Below are 25,009 nucleotides of genomic sequence, written 5' to 3' on the forward strand. Positions count from 1 at the left end.
CTTTTTCATGACCCTATGGACAGCCGTCACGCCCTGCTCAGCGAGGAATGATTGAAGCTCCTCGTCAGTCAATCCGTCGAGGGAGCTAGTATAGACTACACCACGAGACGAATTCAAAGTTCGGTGGGCCTCCACCCGGACAGGGAACGTGTACAGGAGGGTGGCCCGAAGCAGTTTTTGTGCCTGAAAGGCACTCTCAGTTTCTAGTAATAAGGTGCCGTTACGCAACCTGGTACAAGATTTGACAGATCCGGCTATGGCATCTACGCCCTTCTGAATAACGAAAGGGTTGACAGAGGAAAAATCCTTTCCGTCCTCAGATCGAGAAACTACGAGGAACTGTGGGACAGGCGGTAGTACTTTTGTCACTGTTGGCTGGTCACGTTTCCGTTTTTGGGTCGAAGTCGAAAGAGATGGAGTAGAATCCATTGCGGAGGAATCCCCCATGATTGCCAGCGTCTCCGATGGCGCGCTCCTTCCTTGTGGGGACCCTCTCAGAGGGCACTCCCGCCTTAGGTGAATGTTTACACCTCAGGTCACACCTCCCGAGAAACAGACGGAGGGACCAAGAGGAGGAAGTGAAGGTGTTAAATGAGCTAATAAAGAATTTCCAGCTTGCCTTCTTGCTATCGCGGATGACGCGACGGCATCGCGCACGGAGCTGCTTATAGCGGATACAGTTGGCCAAAGTAGGATGGTGACGGAAAATGCAAAGAGCACGTCGCCGCTCACGTATTGCGTCACGGCATGCCTCGTTCCATCAAGGAACTGGGGGGCGCCGGGGCAATTCGGAGGTGCGTGGTATTGAACGTTCCGCAGCTGTAAGAATAACGTCGGTAATATGTGTGACCTCATCGTCGACGCTGGGAAAGCGACGGTCATCGAATGTCGCTAGAGACGAAAAAAGTGTCCAATCGGCTTGGGCAAACTTCCAGCGTCGCAGGCGCATATATGGCAGTTGAGGCTGCAGTCTAAGGACACATGGAAAGTGGTCACTCGAGTTTGTATCATCAAGGGCGAACCACTCGAAGCGCCGAGCTAGCGGAACAGTACCGACCGCAAGGTCCAAATGAGATAAATTTGTCGTGGAGGCAGACAAAAATGTGGGGACCCCAGTGTTGAGGCAAACTAGATCCGCTTGGTGGAAGACGTCTAGCAATAGGGAGCCACGTGGACAAGGATGTGGAGATCCCCAAAGCGGGTGGTGGGCATTGAAGTCCCCAACCAGCAAATAGGGGGGTGGAAGCTGATCAAGAAGATGAAGGAGATCAGCTCGTGCCATTGGTGTGGACGATGGAATGTATACAGTACAAAGAGAGAACGTGTATCCAGAAAGGGAAAGACGGACGGCGACAGCTTGGAAGGAACTGTTTAAGGGGTTTGGGTGATAATGGAGAGTATCATGGAGAAGAATCATGAGTCCTCCATGGGCTGGAGTGCCTTCAACAGAGGGGAGGTCATATCGGACGGACTGAAAAAGAGGGAGAACAAAGCGGTCATGGGGACGCAGCTTTGTTTCCTGAAGACAGAAGATGACCGGCGAGTAGGATCGTAAGAGGATCGACAATTCATCCCGATTGGCTCGAATGTCGCGGATATTCCAGTGGATAATGGACATAGGGTGAACAGAAAATGGAGGAATGTGACCAAATTTGCTGTCAACTCAACGACTGCTCAGAGCTTGCGACCGACAGCATGGAATGGCATTCAGCTGAAGGCAGAAGATCCTGATCCATAGGTTGGTCAGGAGCAGCTCCTGCCACCAGCGATCGGCCGGTTGACTGGCCACCAGCAGTGCGCCTCGGCGACACAGAAGACGGCCGAGGGCGATTTCCGCCAGGTGGTGCTGTAGATGGGACACGCCTTGGCGGAGAAGGAGAGGAACTGGGTTTCTTTGTAAAAACTCTTCACGAGTATGCTCTTTTTTAGAAGACTTGTTGTCTGACTTTTGGGCTCGAGATTTAGCAGAACCCGACGAAGGGTGAGCCATAGAGTGGGCAGGCGAAAGTGGTGAGGTTGAACGGGCGATCTTTCCGCTGGCCGATCTGACGACCGTGGCACTAAAGGTGAGGTCGCATGTCTGCGTGGCCGCCTCCTTTGTTGGCTGAGGAGAAGTAAAGACAGTGCTGTATTTTCCTGTCTGAGGCACGGTGGGCTGTCGACTGGCGAATAATTTTCGAGCAGCAAAGGTCGACACCTTTCCCTTCACTCGTATTTCCTGGATGAGCTTTTTGTCCTTAAAAACGGGGCAATCTCGAGAGGAAGCAGCGTGGTCACCCATACAGTTGATGCAGCGAGGGGATGGAGGTGGACAAGCACCCTCATGGGCATCCTTAACACACGTAACACATTTGGCCGGATTGGAACAGGACTGGCTGGTGTGATTGAACCGCTGACGCGTAGGGTTTGGGACGTAAGGGCGAACGGAAATTATCTCATAGCCTGCTTTGATTTTCGATGGGAGTTGAACTTTGTCAAATGTCAAGAAGACAGTGCGGGTTGGAATGATGTTCGTGTCAACCCTTTTCATAACACTATGAACAGCCGTTACGCCCTGGTCAGACAGGTAGTGCTGAATTTCTTCGTCAGACAATCCATCGAGGGAGCGTGTATAAACGACTCCACGCGAGGAATTTAAGGTACGGTGCGATTCCACACGGACAGAGAAGGTGTGGAGCAGAGAAGTACGCAGCAATTTTTGTGCCTGGAGGGCACTGACTGTTTCTAACAACAGGGTGCCATTCCGTAATCTGGAACAAGACTTTACAGGACCTGCAATTGCGTCGACACCTTTCTGAATAATGAAAGGGTTGACCGTGGAGAAGTCGTGACCTTCGTCAGACCGAGAAACAACAACGAACTGTGGCAACGATGGAAGAACTGTCTGTGGCTGAGACTCAGTGAACTTACGTTTGTGAGCAGACATAGTGGAAGGTGAGGAAACCATTGCGGAAGAATCCCCCATGATTACCGGCGTCTCCGATGGCGCGCTTCTCCCTTGTGGGGGCCCTCTCTGAGGGCACTCCCGCCTTAGATGATTGTTCACACCTCAGGTCACACCTCCCGACAAACGGACGGAGGGACCAATCGGCACTTTCGGAAGGTATCAGCTCGGGTAATCACCCCTCCCTGGGCCTGGCCGTTACCAGGGGGTACGTACGTTCCTACCTGTCTACCCGGGGCGGGGAATTACGCGTTACCCCGTCACCGGCTACGCATGGAAGTGCGTGGGTCGGCTTTCAGACACGCACAGGGAGGAAAAAAGAGAAAGGGAAAGGAAAGAAGAGGGGTCTCAAACGCCGCAGCGGAGAAAAGGGCAAAGAGAAGAGGGAAGGAAAAGAGAAGGACAGAGGAAGGACGAAGACTTGCAAGTGTAGAAAGCAAGGAATTTGGAACAGTTTCGAGTGTCTGTCTCCGGACGTAGGCACAAACCATACTCCCAGAGGGGGAGAAAGGGAAGGAAAGAGCCAGAGGTGAGGGGGGGGCGAAGATGAGGGGGGGGGGAAGGATGCGGAAAGGGAAGGTATGCAGCCCGGAAGGGAAGGAGGGCCACATTAGCTCGGGGTCCCGTGCTCGCTATGCATGAGTCCACAAAAGAGTTGTGGACCCCCTGGGGGGATCAGAGAATTTGGCATCAAACCTAAATTAGCAAACCTTACTCGTTCAAACGCTCGAGAACACCACATCAAAAGTAAAGTTTCGGGATGATATATCGAAGGCATTCGACATAAAAACAAGTGGAAGGCAAGGTAATGGCTTGTTTCCACTCCTCTTAACTGTGCACTTGAGAAAATAGTAAGAGTGTGCAAACAAAAACTGAAAGAGCAGAAGCTATCACCAGTCAGACTGGGAACTAAAAACAAAGGTACTGAAATTCACTGTTTAGCATTTGCGAATGATTTTGCCATTCTCTCTGAAAATCTAACAAATGCTGGAATACAAATCAGTCTTACAAGAAATATCCAACAAAGTAGGTTGAATATCTTAGAAAAATAAAATTTATGACAAATATAAAAAATGCTCTCGAATCCCTAGCAACAGATATTGGCCAGATAAAGATGGTAAATAAATTTAAATATTTGCGAGTAATTATTCAAGAAAATGGCTTAGAAAAATTTGTTTTAGAAGGGAGTACATAAAATGGAGAGCACTTGTGAAATAACAAGGAATATCTGCAACAAAAGGTGCCTCTCTAAACATTTGAAGATGCAGCACTACATCACAGTAGAAAAACCAGAGTTTCTTTATGGAAATTAATGTTTAGTACTGAACTACGAATTATACAAAACTGAAGTCCTAGAAAGAAATTCGAAAAATAGTTGGGCACCAAAAAATACAGAAGCAATGAAGAAGTTTATCGTAGCATTGAAAACATAAATGGAACACTACAAAAGAGGCAATTTTTTGGACACTTACACAGAATGAACAGCAACAGGTTTAACCAAACAGGTTTTTAGATATCTTTGGGACAAGAAGTCAACAATAGCCTGGACTCAAGAAGTTAGGAAAGATATTGAAAGAAACAACATGAGTGAGAAAGATGAAAGAGAAAGATTTTCAAGAGGGAAGCGTAAAAAATTGAAGGATTGCAAGGCAAGAGGGAGAAAAAGACAGTGTAAAAATGGCCCCAGGACAGAAAAAGGATATGTAGTGAAATGATGAAAGAATACTAAAGGAAAAAGAAAAACAACAAAGAGGAGGCACTGAAATTGGTGCGTGGTCCTTAGATGAGCCAAATGAAAAAAAAAAATTGAAGGTTAAAGAAAATAAAACTTAAGGAATTAAGAGCCCTTGCGTAAGACCTCAGAATCAAAGGTTTGTACAAAATGAGAAATTATGGAAATTAATGTTTAGTACTGAACTACGAATTATACAAACTGAAGAAAGCAGCATTTGTTGAAGCTATAGAATGAGTTTACCCAGCAGCAAATGATAGTGGTTTGTTTAACTATGGAGACTTGTTTCCGAAAGCTACTCGTGAACAGGGGGGAAAAAAATAATATATATATATATATATATATATATATATATATATATAGCAAGGGAAAGTAGGGTCAAAGGTTACTCTGTAGTACATACAAAGAAAGGCCTACTGGACTTGGTGAACTCAGAAAAGGAACGTTTGGAAATAATTTGGCACATTCAATTCTCTAGAGAGGTTTTTGAAGAAAAATAACAGCGCGGCTCCACAAAAACAGGAAAAGTAGGCCAAATGTTTCTGCTCAAAAAAGAACTGTTCACTTCAGTATTGTTAAAGAAATAACGTTTGGTGGACAGCTACGAAAGATATGGAAAGAAACAACATGAGTGAGAAAGACTCAAAGAAAGGTAATCCCGTGTAACAAATGAAAGCTGTCAGAAAGGCTATACACGCAGCTATAAATGCAGTAAGAACATTGCCCGATTGCAAGTAAGGCGACAAAATGAAAATAGTTGCTGAAAATGATTTTAATCATGCAATTTCATCGAAAAGGAATTTAAAAGTCAATGCTTCACAGCTATTGATCAGATTGAAATAATAATAACATCCAATGATCCAATGAAAATGTAAACACAAACAACACCAAATTTTACTTTGAGGTCTACGAAATAGGTCGAGGTAAAGGTTCAAAGGGAAACAAAAATAGTAAATATTACTAAAGATATAATTGGCACGAGAAGTATAAACAAAATAACCAACAACAATAGCCTGTGCGGTCCTCGAGCAATGATCACTAGAAACACACTTGTGCGAGGAACTGACAGATAATGACATTCTCTAGACTAGGAAAGGGAGAGCTCCGCAGGAAGAATTAGCGAAAGAGTTGTGAGCGAGACTCGAAGAACTGTGAAGAAGATTTCAGTCTGGACGATATCGACGATGCAGCAGCTTTTCTTGAATGTTCAGATTAAAGTTTTTTCCGCTGTTAATTTTAACAGGGTTATCCATTCCTCTGGCGGCGAAAAGGGGGCAACACTATTTGTGCTTAAATAATGACCACCACAGTGGCATCAAAAATATGAAGAGTCTTTTAGGCAGAATGTCTATTGCAAGACGTGTGACGAATCCTGCAATCACAAGGACAAATACTTCTGCGAAAAAGATAAAGGAAATGTGTGCAACTTGCGTTTAAGACCAAAGCATGAAGGTAAACAGCCAAGGATTTAATGCAGAAAGTGCAAGACACACAGTAGAGTCTCGATAGTTTGAGGTAAACGGGACCGGAACCACCTCGAACTGTCAAAAGCTCGGGCGAACGAAATTTAAATGGGAAAAAGAAATATTATGATATTCTAAGTAATACAACTCAAATTTGAATTTTATTAAAATAAAAGTATTTACACACGCATTTGCATTGGCAGAATAACAATAATTATTTATTTAGCCAAGTAATAGTTTTTTTTTTTTTTTTTTTTGTGGTTTTAGGGCGCACAACTTCAATGGTCATTAGCGCCCTGACTACTCTAAGAATGCACCGCGAGGCACAAGTTGACCACAACAACTAAAAGGGAAAACACGATAAAAGACAGACTGACAGGCATAGGATTAAAAAACAGCATCATCAAATGTCCTTAGCGAGGTTTGTCAAATTGATAAAACGAAGAACACGAGCAGCTGCTCGTGGGTCATCCGCTAAAATGGCATCGAAAGTATTTGGCAGGTTAAGATCGAGGCGCAGTGTGTTAAGATCTGGACAGGACATTAAAATGTGTCTAACCGTCAGCAAGTGCCCACATGGGCAGAACGGCGCCGGCGCAGCCGTCAGCAGATGGCGATGGCTGAACCGGCAGTGTCCAATTCTTAACCGGGCTAAAACGACCTCCTCCCGCCGAGAAGGGCGTGAGGAGGACGTCCAAGCCACGGGAAGAGGTTTTAAGGCCCGAAGCTTGTTGTCGGTAAGTGCAGCCCAATCGGCATGCCACAGAGAGAAGATGCGCCGACAAATCACCCTGCTAAAATCGGACGAAGGGACGCAACAAGAAGCTGTCCGAGGCTGGAGGACCGCAGCCTTGGCCGCGGCATCTGCAGCTTCGTTTCCAGGGATACCGACATGGCCAGGAACCCACATAAAGCTAACTGGAGAACCGACGTCCACCAGCTGCTGAAGAGAGCGTTGGATCCGGTGTACGAAAGGGTGAACCGGGTACGGATCACTGAGGCTCTGGATGGCGCTCAGGGAATCTGAGCAGATGACATAAGCAGAATATCGGTGGCGGCAGATGTAAAGAACAGCCTGGTAGAGGGCAAAGAGCTCAGCTGTGAAGACCGATAAATGGCCATGGAGCCGGTATTAGAAACTTTGTGCCTCGACAATAAAGGAACACCCGACCCCGTCATTGGTCCTAGAGCCATCTGTATAAATGAAAGTCATGTCGATGAACTTCGAACGAAGTTCCAAAAGATGGGAGTGGTAGACTGAACCGGGGGTGACCTCTTTTGGGAGCGAGCTGAGGTCAAGGTGAACGCGGACCTGAGCCTGGAGCCAAGGTGGCGTGCGGCTCTCGCCCACTCGAAAGGTTGCAGGTAGTGAAAAATTAAGGTGTTGAAGGAGGCGACGAAAGCGAACTCCAGGGGGTAGCAGGGCAGAGACAGACAACCCGTATTGACGGTCAAGAGAGTCGTCAAAAAAAGAACGATAAGACGGATGGTCGGGCATTGACAGTAGCCGACAGGCATACCGACAAAGCAGTATATCGCGCCGGTAGGTGAGTGGCAATTCGCCAGCGTCAGCATGAAGACTCTCTACGGGACTGGTATAAAATGCTCCGATCGCAAGTCGTAAACCCCGATGTTGTATGGAGTTGAGGCGGCGTAAGATGGACGGCCGTGCAGAGGAGTATACGAAGCTCCCATAATCCAGCTTGGAGCGGACGATCGACCGATATAGACGAAGTAGTACGGTTCGATCCGCTCCCCACGACAGACCACTGAGAACACGGAGGACATTTAAAGAACGGGTACAACGGGCGGCCAAATATGACACATGTGGAGACCAGCTAAGTTTCCTGTCAAATGTAAGGCCTAAAAATTTGGTTGTCTCCACGATTGGGAGAGCAACGGGACCGAGTCGTAAGGACGGTGGGAGAAACTCTTTGTAGCGCCAGAAGTTAATACAGACCGTCTTCTCGGCTGAAAAACGGAAGCCATTGGCGACACTCCAGGAGTAAAGACGGTCAAGAGAACGCTGAAGACAGCGCTCCAGGACACGTGTACACTGCGCGCTGCAATAGATGGTAAAATCGTCCACGAAAAGGGAGCCTGATACATCAGCTGGGAGGCAATCCATTATTGGATTGATCGCGATGGCGAAGAGAGCGACGCTCAAAACTGAGCCCTGTGGCACCCCATTCTCCTGGCGAAAGGTGTCGGACAGGACAGAACCCACACGTACCCTGAACTGTCGATCCATTAAAAAGGAACGAATAAAAAGAGGGAGGCGACCGCGAAGGCCCCATGTATGCATGGTGCGGAGAATGCCCGCCCTCCAACAGGTGTCGTAAGCCTTCTCCAAATCAAAGAACACAGCCGCGGTCGGGCGCTTCCGCAAGAAGTTATTCATAATGAAGGTCGACAGGGTAACCAGATGGTCAACAGCAGAGCGGCGCCTACGAAATCCACATTGTACATTGGTAAGTAGGCGTCGAGACTCGAGCAGCCAAACCAATCAAGAGTTAACCATTCGCTCCATCACTTTACAGACACAGCTGGTAAGCGAGATAGGTCGATAACTGGAAGGCAAGTGCTTGTCCTTCCCCGGCTTAGGAATCGGGACAACAATAGACTCGCGCCAGCATGCGGGAACATGTCCCTCAATCCAGATGCGATTGTATGTACGAAGAAGAAAACCTTTACCCGCAGGAGAAAGGTTCTTCAGCATCTGAATATGAATAGAATCTGGCCCTGGAGCGGAGAACCGTGATCGGCCAAGTGCGTTTTCGAGTTCCCGCATGGTGAATGGGGCATTATAACTTTCACAATTCGAGGAGCGGAAGTTAGGTGGCCTAGCCTCCTCTGCCTGTTTGCGGGGGAGGAAGGCAGGGTGGTAATGAGTGGAGCTCGAAACCTCTGCGAAAAAGCGGCCGAAGGCATTGGAAACAGCCTCAGGGGTCACAAGGACGTCATTCGCGACCTTCAAGCCAGAAACTGGTGAGTGGACCTTAGTGCCAGATAGCCGGCGCAGGCTACCCCAGACAACAGAAGAAGGAGTAAAACTGTTGAAGGTGCTTGTGAAAGCAGCCCAGCTGGCTTTCTTGCTTTCTTTGATAATACGACGACACTGAGCACGTAATCGTTTATAATTGACACAATTCGCCACTGTAGGGTGGCGTTTAAATGTGCGTAAAGCACGTCGACGAGCACGTAAAGCGTCTCTACATGCTGCGGTCCACCAGGGGACCGGTACGCGACGTGGAGAAGAAGGAGGGTGAGGGATGGAATATTCAGCAGCAGCGAGAATGACTTCCGTGAGGTGTGCGACCTGACGATCGCAGCTTGTAAAGGTTTGATCCTGAAAGGTCGCCCTGGAAGAGAAGAGCCCCCAGTCTGCCTTGGAGATGGCCCAATTAGAGAAGCACGGAGAGGGGGTATGCTGCAGGAGATGGATAACACACGGGAAGTGGTCGCTCGAATATGTATCAGACAGTGCATACCACTCAAACCGGCGTGCAAGTTGGGGAGTACATATAGAGAGGTCTAAATGGGAATAGGTGTGAGATGTGTCTGAAAGAAAAGTAGGGGCGCCAGTATTGAGGCAGACAAGATCGAGCTGGTTGAAAAGGTCTGCTAACAAGGAGCCCCTCGGGCAGGATGCTGGAGAGCCCCAAAGGGGATGGTGGGCATTGAAGTCTCCAGTTAACAAAAATGGTGCAGGTAGCTGCGCAATAAGTTGCATCACGTCTGCCCTGGTAACGGCAGATGACGATGGAGTGTAAACGGTACAAAAGGAAAACGTAAAAGTGGGAAGAGTAATGCGGATGGCAACTGCCTGCAGGCCGGTGTGCAACGTGATGGGATCGTAGTAAATATCATCCCGGACGAGCAACATAACCCCTCCATGAGCTGGGATACCTACCACAGGGGGTAGGTCAAAACGCACAGAGGTGTAGTGTGCCAAGGCAATTTGATCGCATGGGCGTAGCTTCGTTTCCTGGAGGGCTACGACGAGCGGACGGTGCAAGCGGAGCAGCAACTTCAAGTCCTCTCGGTTGGAGCGAATGCTGCGAATATTCCAGTGAATAAGTGCCATCGTAAGAAAAGGAAGATGAGAGAAGTGGTCACCTCGAAGGCCGCTTAGGGCCTGGCTTCGAGCGAGCACTGCCGCCGCTATCAGTAGGCGGACAGTCATCGTCCATTGGGTCTATAGGGTCATCGGCCATCTCGGGAGGATGGCCGGGAGGGGGAGCTTCCTCCGCCAGTGAACGGCCAGATGTACGGCTACCAGCGGTGCGGCCAGGCGAAACGGATGACGGCCTGGGGCGGCAACCGCTGGGTGGCGCAGGAGAAGAAATGCGCCGTGGCGGAGAAGGAGAACTGTGCTTCCTATGCGCCTTTTTGGAAGGACGTGTAGTGGAAGTACCTGTCGAAGGCTGGGAGGTCGAGGTACGGAGGAAGTCTGCACGGGATGGTTCCTTCTTGAAGGCCCGTGCATCTGACTTCGATGTCTTCGTCTTAGCAGAAGCTGAGGAAGGTGCTCGTGTCTGTGGGGTGATGGGAGGAAGAGGAGACGTCGACCGCGCGATCTTAGCACTGGCCGAACGGACGACCGTGGTGCTGAAGGTCAGATCGCATGTCTGGGTTGCTACCTCCCGGGTAGTCCGAGGAGATGCGAGGACAGTACTGTATTTCCCCGCTGGGAGCAGCGTGGGCTTCCTACTAGCCAATAGCTTGCGAGCAGCCGAGGTGGACACTTTCTCTTTGACTCGAATTTCTTGGATACAGCCTTCTTCCTTATAGACAGGACAGTGGCGGGAGGATGCGGCATGGTCACCCTGACAGTTCACACAGCGAGGAGACGGAGGTGGACAATCACCCTCATGGGCATCCCTGCCACAAGTGACACATTTAGCCGCATTGGAACAAGACTGTCGAGTGTGGTTGAAACGCTGACACTGGTAGCAGCGCGTAGGTGTCGGGACATAGGGGCGAACAGAAATAACCTCGTAGCCCGCCCTGATGCGCGGTGGCAGCTTAACACTATCGAAGGTCAAGAAAATTGTCCGGGTCGGTACAAGGTCATTGTTGACCTTTTTCATGACCCTATGGACAGCCGTCACGCCCTGCTCAGCGAGGAATGATTGAAGCTCCTCGTCAGTCAATCCGTCGAGGGAGCTAGTATAGACTACACCACGAGACGAATTCAAAGTTCGGTGGGCCTCCACCCGGACAGGGAACGTGTACAGGAGGGTGGCCCGAAGCAGTTTTTGTGCCTGAAAGGCACTCTCAGTTTCTAGTAATAAGGTGCCGTTACGCAACGTGGTACAAGATTTGACAGATCCGGCTATGGCATCTACGCCCTTCTGAATAACGAAAGGGTTGACAGAAGAAAAATCCTTTCCGTGCTCAGATCGAGAAACTACGAGGAACTGTGGGACAGGCGGTAGTACTTTTGTCACTGTTGGCTGGTCACGTTTCCGTTTTTGGGTCGAAGTCGAAAGAGATGGAGTAGAATCCATTGCGGAGGAATCCCCCATGATTGCCAGCGTCTCCGATGGCGCGCTCCTTCCTTGTGGGGACCCTCTCAGAGGGCACTCCCGCCTTAGGTGAATGTTTACACCTCAGGTCACACCTCCCGAGAAACAGACGGAGGGACCAATCGGCATGGTCAGAAGGTATCAGCTCAGGCAATCACCCCTCCCCGGGCCTGGCCTTTACCAGGGGGTACGCGCGTGCCTTACATGTCTACCCAGGGCGGGGAATTACGCGTTACCCCGTCACCGGCTACGCGTGCGAACGCGTGGGTCGGCCTTCAGGCACGCACAGGGAGGAAGGAAGAAGAGGAAAAAGAAGAGAGAGAGGGAGAAAGAGGACAGACTGTCTCAAACGCCGAGGCGGAGACCAGAGAAGGCAAGGAGAAGAAGGAAATGAGAAGGCAAGGAGAAAAAGGCAATGAGAATGCAAGGAGAAAAAGGCAATGAGAAGGCAAGGAGAAAAAGGCAATGAGAAGGCAAGGAGAAAACGGCAATGAGAAGGCAAGGAGAAAAAGGCAATGAGAAGGCAAGGAGAAGTCAAGGGAAAGAGTAAGGAAGACAGTGAGGTGGAGAAGAGCAAAGAAAGGAACCAACAAAAGGAAGGAAGAAACGAAAAGTGAAAAACCAAAAAGACCACGATTATAGGTCGTGGAACCGTCCGTCTCCGGACGCAGGCGCTAACGACCCCCGTGAGGGGGATGGACTCCTTTTAGTCGCCTCTTACGACCGGCAGGAATACCGCGGGCCTATTCTAATCCCCGGAACCGCAGGGGGGCCAAGTAATAGTGAGGTGTCTGCGACGTTTGCTCGCGGCAGTGTGACGCCACCGGTGTCGCCTCAGGCTGCTGTTCCACGGAGCATATGGCGGCCTCGAGGGCAGCGCAGCCATCGGTGTGACTCACCACCTGTGCAGCCGCTGCCTCGTCACCCTCGCACTGCCGTCGAATGTTAGCCGTGTCAATTACAAAAGAGTCTGTCACTTCCAACTGTTGGTCCGGATTAAACAACTCGCCTCCTTCCACCTTTTCTGCCTCTTCACAGCCTGGCAATCTTCTGATTAAATTACACAGTGGCTGATCGTCGTCCTCCGGTGAATTTTCAGTTTCTGTGTCCGGCATACTTTCCTATAGAATTTTCCTCCACGGCTTAGAAATTGTTTCTGACTATTTCGCTCTAAGACTTGCTAATCCAGTACACGACGTCCTTCAAAGTCACTTTCTTCGAAGCTCCTACAATACTTTCGTTGTCTTCGGAATGCAGCACTGACTGTAGCAATCGCCGTCGATACTTTTGTTTTAAAAAATTCCAGAACGCCCTGATCCGTGGGCTGAATGAGACAGGAGACGTTTGGTGGGAGAAACAAGGCGCGGATACCGTCGCACTGCAGTTCTCCTGCACTCTGACATGAGGATGCAGTATCCGTGAGCGAAATTGCTTTGCATGGCAGTCCCCTTCCTTTTAAAAAATTCTTGCAGTCAGGTACAGATGAGTTAAAAAACCAGTTCTTGAAGATTTCCTGGTTCATCCAGGCATTATTCTCGTGTGTATACACAACTGGAAGAGCTGAGATGGATACATTCTTGAATGCTCTTGGCTTGCCAAACTTCCCATTCACAACTAGTATTAGTTTGTGGTTTCCAGTTGCATTTGAAGCTGCCATAACTGTGAGCCGCTCTTTGCTATTTTTGTGCCCAGGAGCACTTTTTTCTTCACAAGAAGCAAGTGTTCTCGCTGGTAACATTTTAAAATTTAGCCCAGTTTCGTCACAGTTATATATTTGTTCATTAGACAAATTTTCGACACTTATGATTTTTTAAATTCTACAATAACAGAACACACAGTCAACAAACAAAACGACACACAGCACTGTACAGTACAGGTGCTGGGAACTACAGCAGCGTATGAACTGCCCAGTTTTGATCGGTAGCAGCCGGCAGCAGTCGGGGTATTTCGTGCCATACTGACGACAGATGTTCGTGCAACATGGCAGCGAGCTAACTGTCGGTGTTGACTGAATTGTTGTCTGCTTCGTCACTGAGCTGTACTCTCTCATTATTTATCATGTCAGTGAAAAAATGAAAGTAGATCATGGCAACCTCTATTTTTTTTCTTTTTTATTAAAGAGGCTCGGATTATTGGAAACTCGCACTATCAAGCCTCTACTGTATTGTTTTGGTAAAGAATGCATGGGTAATCACAAGTGAGCGTGTGAAAAGATTTTAGAGTGCGAAAAGTGTAAAAAAATAACACAGAAGCAGCCTCGGCAGACAACTGGCTTCTCTGATTGCCAAAATTGCGGCGATGAGCGTGTGAAGGTAAGTGAAAACAAATGCTACATGCAAAGGAGAAAAAGATGTGGTGGTTACTGCAATAATAAATATACTTGCAATGGGAGTGGCACTAAAAAATTTAAAAATGCACTTACAAAGAAAGGTACTACTTTTCCGATTTCAAAGCAGAACAAGACACAGGCATACACACGCCAAACTTTGTGGCTGTGCAAGACTTCAAAGGAAACACATACGAATTTAGAAACAATAAATTTTGCGAATGGTTGCTGTCACACAGTAACAGGGGCTATACGTGTATAGCACACAATACAAAGACTTATGATTCGTACTTTATTTTACAGTATTGTGTCAATAACGGAATTAAGATCAAAACCATTTACCAAGGAACGAAGATTGTAGTGCTAGAAATACCTTCCCTAAGGCCTCAAGACAACAACAAGGCTCGGAATAACTGACAGCATAAACCTTACCGTATTCAGTCGAATCTAATCCAAGCCGCACTCGAAGAATGAGACTAAATCAATGAAAAAAAAAAATTTCCGAATCTAAGCTGCACCTGAAATTTGGGGTTCTAAATTCAAGGGGAGAGAAAAGTTTTTGACCACCCTAACGTGAGACACAATTGAAGCCGAATAGATGAAGATACAGCTACAGTAGTGTGGTCCGAGTCGTAGGCTTAACAGTTAAGCTTTACCAAGTAGCCATTGCTACGTCAATTAATCAAAGCGACACTCACAGCCACATTATTTTGTCGCCAATCGGTTTCAACCTGAGATGGGGTCATCTTCAGGGCAATTTACACTGTAAAGCTATAATATCAGTAAGTAATCATGTACAAGCAATCGCTGCTATCTCCACGCAACTATGTTCTCTAAACATTCATTGCTGTGTGTCAGGCATTATACAGATACCCTTCCTTTTTCACATATTTCGTCTGATTTGAACGGATTGCTTATTTTGCTTTGATCTGATGAGTGCTGTTCTCTTTGTTATAGGTGTTTAAGTCACTCTAAGCTGGAAATGCATTTTTGTACTGTGTCATGCATTGTTTGTCGCATACTGATAATGAGTGTTTACAACCAGTCGCCGCTTGCGGCATGGCTTGCTTTTGTGCGCGCTTCCGTGGCTTACAATAAAAAAGAAAAAGAGAAATTGTCTCACACAGGGAACAATGGCAAGAGACTGCTATTTGTTGTTACTTACACTGCTGCTTTGTTTGGTAAATACCAACAAGAACGAAATAATAGACAGCGTATGAGAGAAGATGTTGTGAACTGGAGTTTAGCGAAAAATTTTCTCCGTTTGAAAATCTTGGCAGACGCCTCTTTAGTGCATTGCATTCTGCACAGAAATCAAAGTCATCTTAGATTTAAAAATCTAGTCAGTTGCTGAGATTCATTTCTGACTATCACTATTCAGCATAAGAATAATACGAATATAAACATGACATGATATGTATATTCTTCCGCATTTGCTGTTGTCTCACTCTAGCTTCGTAGTTTATTAGGCAGACAGAATTTCAGTGAGACAGCAGCAAACACAAAGGAATACATGGCATAATGTTCACATTCTTCTACCTTTTCTTTTAATTTATTTACGAACGCAGAGGTTTTGGCACCAGTATTTATCTTTGTGCCTGCAAAGCATGCCTGAGTAGCGCTACATATATTTGACGGCACAAGTTAGTTGTGGCGGTACCTACCAATATTTTTCAGAAGTTCCGCTTACTTTGCACTCGATTCTAGGCCGCAGGCGGTTTTCTGAATTACAAAAACCGGAAGTACGGCTTAGATTCCAGTAAATACGGTATCCTAGGAAATCTCGCGAGGTTTTCCAAGACATTCAGTCTGAAAGAGCTGAAAAAAGGTTACTTTCCACACTTCTTCAATAAGCAAATCAAAATTACGTAGGGCGACTTCCAGCAAACAAGTACTATGGTGTTGACATTGTGATATGTAAGGCTAGAAAAGCATTCTTAGAATGGCACGCTCAGGAAGTGGGTGAAAATTACGGGTTTGACTTCCAGAAGGAATTTTCAGAGTATTTCCATTCTGACGACATATTGCGCCGCAGCTGCCTTGAATTTAGGAGATATTTCCTGGATATTAGAAACATTGATCCTTTCCAGTACATAATTTTTAGTGTTTCTATGGCTATTTACAGGTCAGAATACATTGAACCCAATTGCTGTAGTCAAACATCAAAAGAAGGAAATGTTCAGCGAAGAGTAAATTGTGTGGTTAAATTCGTTTCCTAATGTACGAAATGCATTGAGCTGTGGAGAAGTTACAAAAGGTGGCGGAAATGTTGACAGCTAGTACGCAAACACAAAAACAGTTTACCAGTATCACAATTGCTTCTGGCACAGCTGTCTAGTGTGTTATTCGCCCGATACTATCGACAACGGTCAACAATGAAACCATGTATCTCTTAGAACTCACACAAGAGTTAGGGTACACCAGTTGTAACTGTGTCGAAATATGGAGCTTTAAGTGGAATAATTCTAAAGAGAACGTAAATGTCATAGAACCCCTGAATCCTAGAGATGTCTTTTTTGGAGCAAGAACAAACGCTGCTAAATTCAAGGTTTCAGGCAAGAAGCTGCCATATATAGACACGGGCAGGCTATATCCGACAGCGATGTTTTACGACGATTATATGTTGGTCATCCCGTACAGATACTGAGGCCACAAAAATATGACGACGAATGATTTCATTTTGTTAAATGCAAAGTGCTTGTGCTTCACGGCTTGTACCACTCTGTGCTTCCAGTTGCTCTATGTTCGAAAAGTGTAGAAGAAAAGCCTGATAGTAGTTGCAACCATAGTGACTATGAGTGAGCATTCGTACGAACTTTATGACAACTATAGAGCTCAACAAAGCCATCAAGAAGGCTGCACAATACAGGAAATTTACGAGGTGTGGCACTTTGAATGGGAAAGTAATTGACTGTTCACAAACTACGTTAAAACCTTCATGAAGGTCAAACTAGTCCTTGGGATGGTAATGAGAAGTCTAAAGAAGAATACGGTCGAATTATCGAGGGAAAGCAAGACATCACGCATGACATTAACAATACTGAACCGAACGCTGGCAAGCGGGCTGTGGCCAAAATGTGTAATTCCCTCAGCAGAAAATTCGGCCAGAGACAGAATGTGTCAAACAGAATTTATAGACAACACTGAGCAATTGTACGAGCTCTTACTCGAAATAAAAGAGAGAGAACTAATGTCATACCGATCAACGAAGAAATAACACAGGTCTGCAAAAAAATATTTTTTTGGAAGTTGCTTGAAATTTGATAACTGACTTATGTACTTTTTAACGCCAATTTCAAAAATGCAATCCAATTTTTTTCTGTAACGTCAGGTTTTCCCAGAAAAAGGAGTATTTTTAAGTATAGTAACAATAAAATTTTATTTTATTTATAAATAAGTTCTAAACTATATTTCTCGCACACTTCCACTTCTCTTTAATCTCACAAGTCATTATAATAACGCTTTCGCTTTCTGTCAAAGCTCCTTTTATTGCTTCTCCAGCTGTGGGCTTGTTGAGGATCACCACTTATCACCCAGTAGTAGTCCGCTATCATGTTGACATTCAATCTTCCTTGATATATTCTTTCCATTTCTTGGATGTCTTGATGGAATCTTTCGCCCTGCTCTTCACTTACATCACCAAGGTTTGCAGGGAAGTAGTCAAGACGCGAGTGGAGGAAATGAACTTTAATGCTCACGTTACAGCCCAGATTCTTAAAGTTGTAGAGCATGTCTGCGACAATTGTCTTTTAGTTTGGATCTCTCGTGTTTCCTAGGAAATCTGTAACACCTAATTTAAAAGATGTCCATGCTGTCTTTTCTTATGTTTCCATTTTGTCCACAAACTTGGGATCTGTCATTAGTTTCCTAATGTCTGGTCGGACAGAGATTCCTTCCTTTAGCTTTGCCTCTGATGAACCAGGAAACTGTCCACAAAGCTATCTGAAGCATTCCCCTTCTTTTGGCAATGTCTTAAATTGTTTCATCAGTCCCAACTTAATGTGAAGTGGTGGAAGTAACACCTTTTTGGGATCCACAAGGCTTTTCCTATCAGCGTTCTTAACCCTTACCTGTAAGGTTTTTCTGAAGGGCCAACCTTTTTTGATGTAGTGTTGCTTTCTATCTCTCCCATTCACAGAAAAAGCAAGGGAACTTTGTAGAGCCCTTTGTTGACCAAACGGCATTGAAATCGCTTTTAAATCCACACGTAATGTCCGTTTGTGGTCTGAATAGCAGTGTTTGCTTGAAGCCAGTTCAAGGCCTGCGCAACATTGTTTTAAGTAAACCGAGTGCCCAACTGGTATAGAAGCATACTTATTGCTGTTGTGTGGAAGTACTGCTGTAAAGCTTTTTTGTTTTGAAGAATCAATAAAAAGTTTCCACTCATCAGGAGCATATTCTATTTTGAAACATGCCATAAGTCCAGGGGGAACATCACTGCAAAACACCATGTCACCTTCTCGAGGGAAGAAGGATACAAACTCTTTTTCCCTCGATCGATACGAAGAAAAGGATCTACCTGGTGCCAATATATGTTTATCTTTCAATCTAGATCCTAAAACCTCTGCCGATTCTTTAGAAAGGCCTAGGTCTAAATCGTTCAGTTCAGTTTGTGAGAATGGAACGGGATCAGTTGTGCCAGAATCGTAGCGATCTCTGTCTTCTTGCACTGCAAGAACAAAAATAGCAGTCATCACTACGATATTTGGGCTCCTCAAAACCATTGGTATTCCAAAATGTACGGACTGCTTTTTACGTTGAAACCACTGCCTCAGTTCTTCAACACACACTGAACAAACTTTGTGTGGGGTCCAAGGCTTATCTTGATCACCTAACTTTATACAAAAATAGGCGAACTATACCTTTTCAGCAAAATCGGAAATGTTTCTTTGTTGCTTTTTAACGGTATAGTTATCACAAATGTAGCACAAGCGATGTGGCGAATTTATATATCCTCTGGTAGCCATTGTCCATAGAACAACTTCACAGCACAAGGAAACAGTCACTAACTTAAAGCACCAGCAACAACATCACAGAGTGAAGAGGTACTGTGAACTGGAGGACAACAGCAGAAGCTCACTGCTCGGTGATGGCGGGGGAAGGGGCATCGCGGCAGACAGGCACTGACATGAAAATACTGCTGGTTTCGCCTGATTACTCTTATTTTGCGTACATCTAGTATAAAAACGGCTAAATAACAGTTTACGGAGACCCTAAAAACCAAAATTCAAACTCACTAGAGTGCTGAAATATCGAAAAAAGCTAAAACTAGAGAAGACGTTTGTGAAATAACTGTACGTGATGGAATTTTTTCACCAATTTCCCTGAAATCGATGTTGAAAACACTATGAAAACCACTTGATAAATTTGGAACGATTTTTATGTCGCAGACCTGTGTAATCCAAGTTATATATCAGTACTATGTCTAAGATTGTACCAACCTATTTGTGTCCACTTTCACCACTTCCAACACTAGAATGAGGCCGTACGATATGCTCGATAGATTAGGTGATAAAATTGTGTCCTACAACACCGACACTTGTTTATCTTGACGATGGTACGAATACTGTAGAAACAGGTTGCACACTTTGTGAATTGACTGACGAGTTTGGTAAAGATGATTACGGTATTGAATGGATAGGAACAGGACCAAAAAGTTGTGCATACAAAACGTACAGAGGTAAACAGACTACCAAAATTACAAGGCTTCACTCTTAACTACCGTAGTGCTGAAGGTTTTGAATATGGAAACAATGGCCGAGCTGGTACATGGTTCACAAGACAAAGTCATAACCAATGATATAATACCCATACACAAGAAAACAAAGAACTTTGTAAGTACAGCTATAGGTAAGGAATTTAACTGTAACTACGATAAGCTTATGGCTTTAGAAGAGATTACAGAATAATCGATACACTTCCCTGGGGGTTATCAATTAATAATGAAATAAAATCCGCTTGTATAAATAGAATACAGCTATGCTTTCTGCGAGATTACAGAATGCATTGATAATACTGATTGTTGGTACAGATTGTTGCTGGATGATAAAATAGAGATAACTGAAGAGACACCTATCAACCAGTAAATAATTGAGGTGACTTAAGCACATCACAACTGTCGAGTGTTGTTTCAGATAGTCGTTGCAAAAATGCGCTCGCAAGAAAGTGGTAGCTAAACAGAGACCACGAAAAAGTGCCTGCCGAGTGACGACTCGAACGCTCCTTGGAAATGTCAAGAAAGTGGCCACAAAATAGTGGATGCGAAAAGTAGTTGCAGAAAGGTGGCTGTCGTCTTTTCGTCTAAAAAATGTGGGTTCGTGCCATACCGCTGCCCTTACTTAAAATCGCCACAATTTCGCAAAAAAGTGACTGCTAAAAAGTGGCTGCCATCTTTTGCGCAAAAAGATGTGAGTTTAAAGAGAGGACCACACTTTTATACAAAATGTTTTAAAATTTGCAGTGGGAAGATGTGGAAATTTTTTATGCGGAAACTATGTAAATATTTTTACGTGTAAAACATGTGAAAATGATGAAAATAGTCTTGTCGATACAGTTTTCTCAAGCCGAACGGCGAATTTTTAAAAAGGAAATTGGAAATATGTAACAGAATATTTAAGTGGAAATTTTATAAGACAAAAATATTTTTTACAAAATATATGTGGAAACGTTTTTCCACAAAAAACCTTTGTGGAAATATTTTTCCAGAAGAAACCTTCGTGGAAATATTTTTCCAGAAGAAACCTTCGTGGAAATATTTTTCCAGAAGAAACCTTCGTGGAAATATTTTTCCCGAAGAAACCTTCGTGGAAATATTTTTCCAGAAGAAACCTTCGTGGAAATATTTTTTCAGAAAAAAACACGTCTAAATATTTTCAAGTCAAAAACACGTCTAAATATTTTCAAGTCAAAAACACGTCTAAATATTTTCAAGTCAAAAACACGTCTAAATATTTTCAAGTCAAAAACACGTCTAAATATTTTCAAGTCAAAAACACGTCTAAATATTTTCAAGTCAAAAACACGTCTAAATGTTTTCAAGTCAAAAACACGTCTAAATATTTTCAAGTCAAAAGCACGTCTAAATATTTTCAAGTCAAAAGCACGTCTAAATATTTTCAAGTCAAAAACACGTCTAAATATTTTCAAGTCAAAAACACGTCTAAATATTTTCAAGTCAAAAACACGTCTAAATATTTTCAAGTCAAAAACACGTCTAAATATTTTCAAGTCAAAAACACGTCTAAATATTTTCAAGTCAAAAACACGTCTAAATATTTTCAAGTCAAAAACATGTCGAAATATTTTCAAGTCAAAAACATGTGGTGTCCCATATCAAAGCCTATACTACTGGCATAGTTTGAAACAGTGCTATAAAACTGAAAAAAATCAGGTAACGAAATTTCAAATACTCACACCCTGTCCTCACAGCTTTACTTCCGCCATTACCTCGTCTCCTACCTTCCAAATTCTGCACACTCCTCTTCAGAGTGAAAATCTCACTCTCGTAATATCAATGCCTTAACACAGCAGTACACAACCATGTCGAATGTTAATCTAGTCGGTAAATTTGTTGGAAATCTATTTGTTGTGCTGCGACAAGCTGGAGGTGCTCTGCCCCCTACGATTGTTTCTCGTGTGCGCCATCTTGCAAGGGCAGTAGGTAGTCGTTACCTCAAAGCAAACGAGAGCAGGAAAATAGGCATAAGAGAACTACAAATGCAGTATGAGCACTGCTTCTGACCAATGACTGGTTAAAGCAAGTTTCTTTTGATCGTTCCTGGTCTGCGTATAAAAATGATAGTCCCTCAGAGTAAACTATCCCTCCTGAAAGGAGTGCAATATTGTAATTTGTATCACTGGAAGATTTTGCCTCTAGATGTTTTGTTTGTTCTGTGCCTATAAAACGTATTATCGCATTATCTGAACGTGCACCTCGAAGGAAGACCAGTTTCACGGTTTAAGGTCCACGACAGTGTTCACCTTCAATCTCGATGGTGTGAACCTTTGTGACCACCGGGACACGCTGTTTTTCATTTGGTGCTTGTTGTTCAAGTTAATTATCTGTCCTGAACATTTCTCTAATGTCGACGATGTCTATTTTGTTATGTGTAATACGTGTGTCTCATAGGAGGTTTATCTCTGTACATCATGGACACTCACTTTCTGTAGCCCTCATGAAGATTGTGAAACATTAGCAGCTAATATTTTTCCCCATCACAACTGTTAATACTATCTGATGAGCCTCACTGAAGACTGAATTTGTGATCTCGCTCTCAAGAGGTTCCCTGTGAGAACTTCCATACAGTTGTATACTCATTGACGTGACATGTAGGTTTCAGTGAATAACAGTGCACTGACAGTGGCTACTAGCCCACTTCCTTCGGAACTAATTTCTAAGATATGTAAACACCATCAAGAGCAGCAGTTACATTAAACACACCTATTAAATGAAGAAATAGTGTTTCCTGACAACTGTAAGTTCAGCTTTATCGGAAATTTCAAAAATGCTTAAATTAGATCTTTTTAGTGTAACATTTGGTTGATGCGGCACTGAGTGTACAAGTCGGCAGCACTCACCGCAGGCGAGAGACGGCCGCATCTGGTGGCGGCGGAGTGTGGCGGGCAGCCGCGGCAGGAGAGCGTCCGGGGTCGCCGAGTGGCCGCGTGGCGGTGCTGGGACTGCTGGAGCCACGGCCCGCACTGCAAACAGGGGGCGACTGTTCAGAGTGGGGCGCGAACCACAGCCCGAACATAGGGGACAGCGACTGTGCTGCACTGACAGGGCAACTGCCGAGCAGAACTTTGGAAGCAGTTGAAGTCAGCCAGCTGTGACTTGCTTGTGAGTTTATTTGGAACCTAATGTATGGAAGCTGAATATCAGTAACAGGGGGGAGAGGGGATGGGGACATAGGGGAAACAATCGGTCAAGTTCTGTTAACTTACGAGGGTTGTTCATTTAGTAATGCCCCACTTTTTTCCCCATAATGGGGGGAGAGGAGGGGGGACATAGGGGAAACAATCTGTCAAGTTCTGTTAACTTACGAGGATCGTTCATTAAGTAATGCCCCACTTTTTTTCCCCATAATGTATTTATTGTTAAGAGTCAGAATTTGGTGACATACATCGACACGTCTTGCTCGTGTCCACTGAAAGACTGACACACTCGTCCTCTTCAAAGTCTGTTCTCCGTAGAAAATCTTTAAGCAGCCCAGAGAGATGGAACTCCGAGGGTGCCAGGTCCGGACTGTAGCGTGGATGAGGCAACGCGTTCCCGGGCTCTCGGACTTGTGTGTGGGCGTGCATTATCATATTAGAGCAAGATTTCTGCTGGATTCTTGTCCGATTGAACACATCGGTAACGGTTCTCGTGTTCGAGTCTTCTCATATGGCCCTGAATTGATGGTTGACCCTCTTGCCATCACATCCACAGAAATGACGCCATCACAATCCCAGAAGACTGTCACCGTGACTTTTCTGGCAGAGGGGTTTGTCTCTAATGTCTTGTTTTGTCACTAATAAGGTCGACGCCACTGCATGGACTGCCTTTTTGTTTCTGCCACAAAGTGGTGCTCCCAGCTTTCGTCCCCCGTAATAATCCGTTAGAGAAAGGCGTCTCCGTCGGTCTCGAAACGCTGTAATAGTTCAGATGAAATGGCCCTTCTTTGAATCGTGTAGCCCGCAGTGAGCGTTAATCGAATCCATCGCGAGCACCTCTATCTGAATAGCCGAGAGTCCTGATCATTGCAGACGCACTTCCAATGCTGACCGACAACTGTAGAGCCAACTGTCAAGGTTTGATGCACCGGTCGGCACGAATAATGGCATCTGCACGATTCAGCATGTCTGGAGCAGCTGCTGTGGCAGGACGTCCCAAGTGTGGCTGATCGTGGAGCTTGTTTCTGCATTTCCTGAGCGTGCAACTTTCACCACCCGTTGACCAACTGTGCTATCAACTGCAGCATTGCCACGCACTGCACACAAACGTTTATGGATGTTCACCACGGTTTCTTTTCTTGCGCACAAAAACTCAATAACAGCATGCTGCTTGTAATGGATCTCATATGCAGACGCCATTTTGACGCTGTACTACTGCTCTGCCATCTGCCAGAATGGTTCGAAACTGCAATGGCACACAAAAAACATCAAATGGGAGGCACCAACAAGGACATCTGTCTATGTATATTAATGGCATTTTTAAAAATTTTTAGGCATTGCTTATTGAACGACCCTCGTACAATGAAAAACACATGAAGCTTGTCACAGATACACAGGAGTTGTTTGATAAACTGCCATTTAGATTAACAGTGGATAACTAACATGCAGTATTTTTTGACGCCTGAGGGAATGAAGGAGATGATGGCCAGGAATTACAACAGCTACACTGTAAAACTTACAAAAGAGTTGTTTCAAAATTTGCTTCTGACTAAAGCAGACAGAACCATATATGCATGTAATGTCTCTTGATAGCAGAGGTGATGTACTTCTTCCTCAAACATCAATTTTCATGTTAAATTAAGCTGGACAAAACAGACATAGGATTCCAGTACAGGCTACCACTAGAAGAAAAAATGGATTACACAGGCTAGGCAATATTGTTTCACGAACAATGTTTATAAATTGTTGAGTTACCAGTAGTGTAACACATTCAAGAAACTCCAAAAAGAAAAGGAAGTCCTAATATGAAGCATATGAATCTGAGAGGCAGAGGGTAACAAATAATACTTGGATCTAATCGTCACACCAATACTGACAGTGTGGAACATGCTGGAGACTCAAATAGACAGATAGGAAATATAATCTGCCGCATCCTAGTGCGAGGAAACTAATGTGATTCACTGGAGTGGTCTCCAGTAATGTCGGAGAGAATTGCAGCCCTGGCAGAAGGGTAGACATTTGACACCTGCCCCTCCAGCATCAAGTACAGTGAGGTAACTAGAGCACACCATACCTGGAACAGAGACGAGATTGTGATTGTCAGGCCCAGCATTGTGTGTGACCACGGTACTGTGCTGA

At 45.1% G+C, this 25,009-nt stretch overlaps 1 protein-coding gene across 1 annotated transcript in view; it reads right to left on the reverse strand.

Annotated features, from left to right (window-relative positions):
• The window catches only part of LOC124719873 (GA-binding protein subunit beta-2-like), a 63,840-nt gene extending 41,091 nt beyond the window's left edge, over positions 1 to 22,749 (reverse strand). Inside the window, exon 1 of the mRNA XM_047245055.1 lies at positions 22,574 to 22,749. Coding sequence (XP_047101011.1) covers positions 22,574 to 22,749 — 176 coding nt within the window. The remainder of the gene's footprint in view (positions 1 to 22,573) is intronic.
• Between the last annotated feature and the right edge of the window lie 2,260 nt (positions 22,750 to 25,009).

This window comes from Schistocerca piceifrons, chromosome 11, assembly GCF_021461385.2.
Source record: "Schistocerca piceifrons isolate TAMUIC-IGC-003096 chromosome 11, iqSchPice1.1, whole genome shotgun sequence".
Classification (NCBI taxonomy): domain Eukaryota; kingdom Metazoa; phylum Arthropoda; class Insecta; order Orthoptera; family Acrididae; genus Schistocerca; species Schistocerca piceifrons.